This window comes from Ochotona princeps, chromosome 1 (assembly GCF_030435755.1).
Source record: "Ochotona princeps isolate mOchPri1 chromosome 1, mOchPri1.hap1, whole genome shotgun sequence".
Classification (NCBI taxonomy): Eukaryota; Metazoa; Chordata; class Mammalia; order Lagomorpha; family Ochotonidae; genus Ochotona; species Ochotona princeps.
This window is the reverse complement of record NC_080832.1, coordinates 22,966,216-22,973,277: the sequence shown is the minus strand read 5'-3', so window position 1 is coordinate 22,973,277 and position 7,062 is coordinate 22,966,216. Positions and strand designations below refer to the sequence as shown.

General features: G+C 45.3%; 2 protein-coding genes across 2 annotated transcripts; both read right to left on the bottom strand.

The window, feature by feature from the left end:
* Positions 1 to 1,711: 1,711 nt before the first annotated feature.
* LOC101533180 (small ribosomal subunit protein uS2-like) lies at positions 1,712 to 2,723 on the bottom strand. The gene has a single exon (XM_036494149.2). It carries the CDS (start codon positions 2,670 to 2,672, stop codon positions 2,148 to 2,150), a length of 525 nt encoding a protein of 174 aa, XP_036350042.2. The 5' UTR covers positions 2,673 to 2,723; the 3' UTR covers positions 1,712 to 2,147.
* Positions 2,724 to 5,229: 2,506 nt separating this feature from the next.
* Positions 5,230 to 6,757, bottom strand: LOC101533502 (stress-induced-phosphoprotein 1-like; the record flags this gene model as incomplete). The annotated part of the gene is made up of 1 exon (XM_036494043.2): positions 5,230 to 6,757. A coding segment is annotated over one exon (1,266 nt), but the record flags the coding sequence as incomplete, so codon positions are not given.
* Positions 6,758 to 7,062: the final 305 nt, after the last annotated feature.

Genomic DNA, 7,062 nt, shown 5'->3' with positions numbered 1-7,062 from the left:
CTGGACCTGACGCCATGGCCTAGCGGCTAAAGTCCTCACCTTGCATGCTCTAGGATCCCTTATGGGCACTGGTTCTAGTCCCGGCAGCTCCACTTCCCATCCAGCTCCCTGCTTGTGGCCTGGGAAAGCAGTTGAGGACAGCCCAAAGCCTTGGGACCCTGCACCCGCGTGGGAGACCTGGAGGAAGTTCCTGTCTCTTGGCTTCAGATCAGGGCAGCACTGGCCATTGTGGTCACTCGGGGAGTGAATCATGGAATGCAATATCTTCCTTTCTGTCTCTCTTCCTCTCTGTATATCTGACTTTGCAATAAAAATAAATAAATCTTTAAAAAAATACTTTTCATACAACTTAGCTATCAAGTATTCAGAATGTGTTAGGTTACTCTTCATTATTGATTTAATCTCACTATTAACTATGATCAGGAGTAATATGTCTTTGAGATTCAGACTAGGCAACTTAGATATTTCCAAAAGGTATATATTTCTTTTAGTTCTAGTTTTTCACAAACAGATGGGACTTTGAACTTCTGCAAAGGATTCGATGAAGTAGCCGACGGGATACCTCTATTATCACTTCTGATGTGAATGATTTGAATCTTTTGTCTTAGTTATTCTGGCTTTAGCTTATCAAGTTACTCATTTTATTCATCTTTGTATTCTTTTTACATTTCAATATTACTTCTTATCTAATATTTATCATTCTTTTTCCAATTTTAGAATTTTTAGGTTATCTTTCTGGATCATTCATTTGAATCCATTTTTTCTTCAAATGTAACTAGTTATTTATACAAACTGTTCCTAGTATTGCTTTCATTATATCCTACTTATGCATATCATGAAAACAGGACACATCATTTTGCTATTTCCATTTGCTGCACAAATTTTGAAATTTGCCTGCAGATTTTTTTTCAATTAACCATTTTTAATTAAAGTGCCTATCTCCATCAATTTGCATATTTCTGGAGTTGTTGTTGTTGTTGTTAATTACCAACTCTGTTCCATTTTGGTAAGAAAAACACATTTCACATTTTTTGTTCAATATTTTTGAAAGTGCTAAGACTTGCTTTGTAGCCAAGTATAACGTCTAACTTAGAGAAAATCCATGTGCTGAAGAAAAATACGTGTTTTCTGCAGCAGAGAAAAGGTCTTCAATGCTCTGTTAGGTCTAGTTCATCATTTTTTGTTTATTTGCTGATTTCTTTCTGGTTAACTGTCCACTGGTGAATCTCCGGTACTCAGTTAATTTAAAGATCTTTGAAAACTATATTCCAATTATTTCAAGATTATCCAATAATACAGTAGTTTTTTAAAGATTTATTTATTTTATTACAAAGTCAGATACACAAAGAGGAGGAGAGACAGAGAGGAAGATCTTCCGTCCGATGATTCACTCCCCAAGTGAGCCGCTAATGCCGGTGCGAGCCGATCCGAAGCCGGGAACCTGGAACCTCTTCCAGGTCTCCCACATGGGTGCAGGGTCCCAGGGCATTGCACCATCCTCGGCTGCTTTCCCAGGCCACAAGCAGGGAGCTGGATGGGGAGTGGAGCTGCTGGGATTAGAACCAGCGCCCATATGGGATCCCGGGGCGTTCAAGGAAAGGACTTTAGCCACTAGGCCACGCCACCGGGCCCTACAGTAGTTTTTAATAGCACCTCCCAATGAAAGTAGTCAGAATTTGATTCTTGGACTTGACAAAAAAAAACAGGATGATTTTTTTTTTCTTTAGAAACTGGTGTTTATTTTCCGTCAACTTCACTTCACGTCTGCTTCAAAGACTGCAGATCACTCAAGACCACTCGGTGGTTGTTCTTACCCATTCAGTGGCCTGAGCCATGGGGGCTGCAGACCAGTCTTCAGTGGCAGGCTGAGCGCTCCAGTCTTCAGTGGGGAACTGCTGGATGGGCACAGAAGGCACCTGCACACCCTCAGAGCAGTCTGCAACCTCGGGCTGGGTAGCCGTGAACTCGGGAGCGGGCGCGGTCCATTCACCCTGGAACTCCTCCTTGGTCACAGCCTTTTCAGCCAAAGCCTGCTCTTGTTTTTCAATCTCTTCAGGATCGCGGTAGAAGTAGAGATCAGGCATGACTTCCCACGGGTGTTCACGGGAGATGGTGCCACGCATGCGCAGAACCTCTCGAGCCAGCATTCACATCAAACCCACGGATTGGGCTCCCTTGTTGTTGCACAGGATAGCAATGTCCACGTAGCGCAGAGGAGAGTCTGTGTTGCACAGAGCGATGGTGGGCAGGTTCACGTAAGACGCCTCCATGAGGGGCTGGTGGTCAGCCCTGGGATCTGTCACCACCAGGAGCCACAGCTCCTGGAAGGCGGCCTGGATCTGGTTAGTGAAGGTGCCAGGAGTGAAGCGGCCAGCGATGGGAGTAGCTCCAGTGGCAGCAGCAAACTTCAGCACAGCCCTCTGGCCAGTGTTCCGGGAGGAGATCATGCTGACGTCAGCAGGGTTCTCGATGGCTACGATGGCCCGCGCCGCCAGCTGGAGCTTCTCCCTGGTCCTCTTGAGGTTGATGGTGTAGATGCCATCACTTTTCCTTTTGTAGATGTACTGCTCCATCTGGAAGTCGAGGTTGGTGCCTCCCAGGTGGGTTCCTGCAGCCAGGAACGTGAGGACATCCTCCTCCTTCACCTGCAGGACGTCAAGGGCTCCGGACATTGTGACAGCTTCCCTGTAAAGTTACGCCGGGAATCAAAGACAACGCCGTATGGAGCGTTGAATATTCTGTTGTATCAGAAAGTTAGAATGTGTTCCAAATAGACACAGATACAATATTGAGAATATGTGAAAGTAAAGTATGTCAATGAAGTAACACTGACTACAATTCGAAGTGTAGCATAAATACCCATGAATCTCAGTTCATAAGTGAACTGCTGTATACACACGCACTTAAGGGAAACTACATATCTGTGCATGACAGTGACAAATAACCCATATAGACACTTTCTGTATACGGAAGTGTAATTCCCTACTCTGTACATCAGGGCATTACCCTATGACTTGTCATACTGAATTCAAGATGAAAACAGGGAAGGTAAAACCTAACCTCAAGTAGCAAAGGATGCCTGGATGGATTAGAATTCTTCCGCAGGGTGGTCCGGTATCCATGCAAACGAAGGTGGAGCTGCATTCAGGTGGTTGTAGAGGCATCCGCCCGGCCCTGCCATACAGCGGGAAGTTCCTTGCAGCCCTGCCTACAATGGAACAATACTCTTCACACCATCCTGTCCCCCACATCCACTGCACGAACCCCAACACTCAAGACTTAAAAAAATGATAATTATCTCCACACAGGTAATCAAGACCAATAACAGTAATGCCAGTGTGCAGAGTTTATTCTTGACAGTGACAGGATCACTGTGTGATCTCCAGGAAGTCATTTGCCATATCAAATCATGCAAAGTGTTAATCAATCTCCAATACTGAAAATTCGGCAAAATCCCTGACTACTGCTCCTAAACATGAGATCATTAACACAATTAACACAATTAAAAGAAGCAGTCACAAACAAAAAGATAATTGAATTTTAAGTGTAATTATATTAGCCTTAAATGGATCCTGGAATGGAAAAACATCATTAGGCTAAAAATGAGAAAATTGTAATAAAATGATAAATGTTATAAATAATTACATATATATGGAAATATATATATTGATTTTAATAGGTTATATTCAGTGATAAATGTTCCACATTAATATAAACTGTTTATAGCAAAATTGTGTAAGGGATATTCATGAACTCTATTTGCTGTCATAAAAATTCTGTAAATACTAAAGATGCTTTAAGATAAAAAGCTTGTTTGAAAATTTTATCAATGACAGACAATGTAAATAGGTTTTATCAAAACAAAAATCATGAATTTTATTAATTTTATACAATATGAATTCAAATGAGATATTATTGAAATTTAAGTATAAGTTCAATGTAAGTGCCTTCCTTCAAACTCGTTTCCTGCTAAGTCACAATTATGAATTCCATTATGGGTAAGTTCTACAATTTTCAGTAGATACTAAAATTCTAAGATTGTTTCACATTATTTTTGCAGTGTTAATTATGATTATATCATGAAGCAAATATTAGTAATCTGCACATATAAAATACTACACAATACATACTTTAAGCTTTGCAACTAATACAATCTCTTTTGCAAATTGTAATATCTCAAATATTTCTTTTCTTTTTTTTTTTTTAAAGATTTTATTATTATTGGAAAGCCAGATATACAGAGAGGAGGAGAGACAGAGAGGAAGATCTTCCATCCGATGTTTCACTCCCCAAGAGAGCCGCAACGGGCCGATGCGCACCGGTCCGATGCCGGGAACCAGGAACCTCTTCCGGGTCTCGCACGCGGGTTCAGGGTCCCAATGCATTGGGCCATCCTCGACTGCTTTCCCAGGCCACAAGCAGGGAGCTGGATGGGAAGTGGAGCTGCTGGGATTAGAACCAGCGCCCATATGGGATCCCGGGGCGTTCAAGGCGAGGACTTTAGCCACTAGGCCATGCCACCGGGCCCTCAAATATTTCAAAGGAACCATAATTAAATTCAAATATCAGTGCCATTGTGTTTCAATAAAATCTTTGTTTTTATATACATGCATATATGTGTATATATAGTATATAATGTATAAGTACATATATAATTATATATATAATTATTTTGTGTAAAAACATGGCAGGCTAGATTTGGCCAACAGACATGTTTGTATGACCCCAATATGTGGAATTATTCTGCTTTGTTACCTTAATTAGATTGTTTACTTCCTTTGTGTTATTATCTTTTACAATTTTCCTATTGCTAAATATGTATGTGTGTGCATGAGTGTATGTATGAACTCAAAATATGCAAAATAATAGTGCATAAATTTTAACTCGGGCATATTATTGCTTAAGTGTTGATACAAAACTGTTAAGCCTGGGGCCCAGTGTTGTAGCCTAGCAGCTAATGTCCTCAGCTTGCACACACAGGGATCCTGTATGGATGCCTGTTTGTGTCCCAGTGACCCTGCTTCACATCCAGCTCCTTGCTTGTGGTCCCAAAGCCTTGGGACCCTCCACCTGCGTGGAAGATCCACAGGCAACTCCAGGCTTTGGCTTTGGATCGACTCAGCTCTGGCCACTGTAGCCACTTGAGAGGTGAATCACTGGACAGATCTTCTCTGTCTCTCCTCTCTGTATATCTGACTTTCCAATAAAATTTTAAAATAAATTAAAATAACCAACTATGGGAGAGCAGCTGAGACAGCAACTGGGGCCAGGGGAAGGAGACACGAACTCGGGGACGGTGATGTCGAGACCATGCGTGTGCTGGGTGGGCCAGAGGCGGCGGCTGGTGGGCAACACGCGTGGTGAGTCTCTTCCGCATGGGCCCAAACATGGATGAGCTGCTCTCTCCCCCCTTCCTCTCCGCCCTGTTTCCTGCCACGGTCCCAGCTGTTTCCACAGGAGGGCGACAACAGAAGGGGGGACGCCAACGTCATCACCGGATGGCAATGAGCCCCACGTCCATCAGCTTCTGGATCTTCTGTGCAATGATGGGATTCTTCAGGTGTTCGCTGAGGGCCTGGGGGTCCTTCTGCATCTGCTCCAGGATGAGCCGCATGGCTGGGTCACTCATGATCTGCTGCACCTCGGGGTCAGCCATGGCCCGGCGTTTCACGTCCTCGGGGCTATCGTGGCGGTTGTACTGGGCCATCATGCAGCGCTGGTAGCCGTCTGCTGCCTCCTTACAGCTCGAGTCCAGGTCCAATGCCTTCTGGTAGACGTCCATGGCCTTCGTGTAGTCCTTCATGGCCTCTAGCGCAGCTGCTTTCCGTGTGTAGCCCTTGATGAAGGTCGGCTCCAGCTGGATGCATTCCTCGCAGTCCTTGAGTGCCAGCTGGAACTCCAGGAGCTTGGTGTAGCAGGCAGCTCGATTGCTGTACAACTTGGCATCGCGGGGGTTCCGTTTGATGGCTTCCGTGTAATGCTTCATGGCCTGGGGGTAGTCCCCTTTCTGGAAACACTCATTGCCTTTGTTCTTCTCCTCCAAGGCAAGGTCGGGGTTAATGTAGGCCAGCCGCTCCTGCTCCTTCAGGATCTTCTCTGCCTGCTGGCACTTCTTGAGCACGTCCGGCGTGCGGTGCTCGGCGAGGGACTTGTTGTAGAAGTGAATGGCGTCCTTGTGCTTCTCCTCCTTGAAGTAGGAATTGCCGATTCGAGCGTAAGCTTTGGCGATCTGTCGGTAGTCTTCCCGGTTCTGGCGGCCCACGTCGATGGCCTTCTCGCACAGCTCCCGGCACTTGTTGTAGTCGCCCTTCTCAAAGTACACCGCAGCTTGGTTGGTGATGTAAGTCATGTTGGTGGGGTCCAGTTCCTTGGCTTTGTCGTAGTGATTCAAGGCCGTGTCAAAGTCTTGCTTCTTGTAGTCATCATTGCCCAACTCCTTTTCCTTGAGGGCCTGCTTCTTGTTTTCCGGGAGGTCTTCCTCCATGGGCTCTGGCTTGGGCTCCTTCTTGGGGGACGGGGGCGGAGGGGGTGTGGCGGCCGCCTCCTCTTCCTCATCCATGCTGCCCAGATCCACACCAAGCAGGACACTGAGGGTGGTCATGATCCGAGGGTCTTGCAGTTTCTTGCCCAGGTCGGCTGGCTTGTGCCGTAGCTGCTCGATCAGCTCCCGGTAGCTGGGGTCGTTGAGGAGCGGCCTGGTCCTGGGGTCGTTCTCCAACTTCTGGTAGAGGTTGGGCACGTTGAACGGATTGAAGTATAGGTGAGGTGGTCACAGAAGGTGGCTGGGAACTCGCATTTACTTTTAACATACTGGTTACTCATTACTATGTCAATTAATTCCATAATGATGTAAATTGTTGCTGATGGTATGTTGGAGCTTTCAATTGACTGGGATGATACTCTGCTGGCTCTGTCTTCAGACCAGAGAGGGTATACCTAAGAAGCCGTTGAACTTGACTGGACAATAAGATGCTGGACTCTATGTTTGGTATATGCTTGCAATGGGGGAATCTCAACTGAACTTGAGCTGTGGTTATGCAACAAGGTGGAGGAATCCACCAA

Bases quoted from the DNA above. Each gene is read 5' to 3' on its own strand.
- LOC101533180 (XM_036494149.2), bottom strand. From the start codon at position 2,672: ATGTCCGGAGCCCTTGACGTCCTGCAGGTGAAGGAGGAGGATGTCCTC.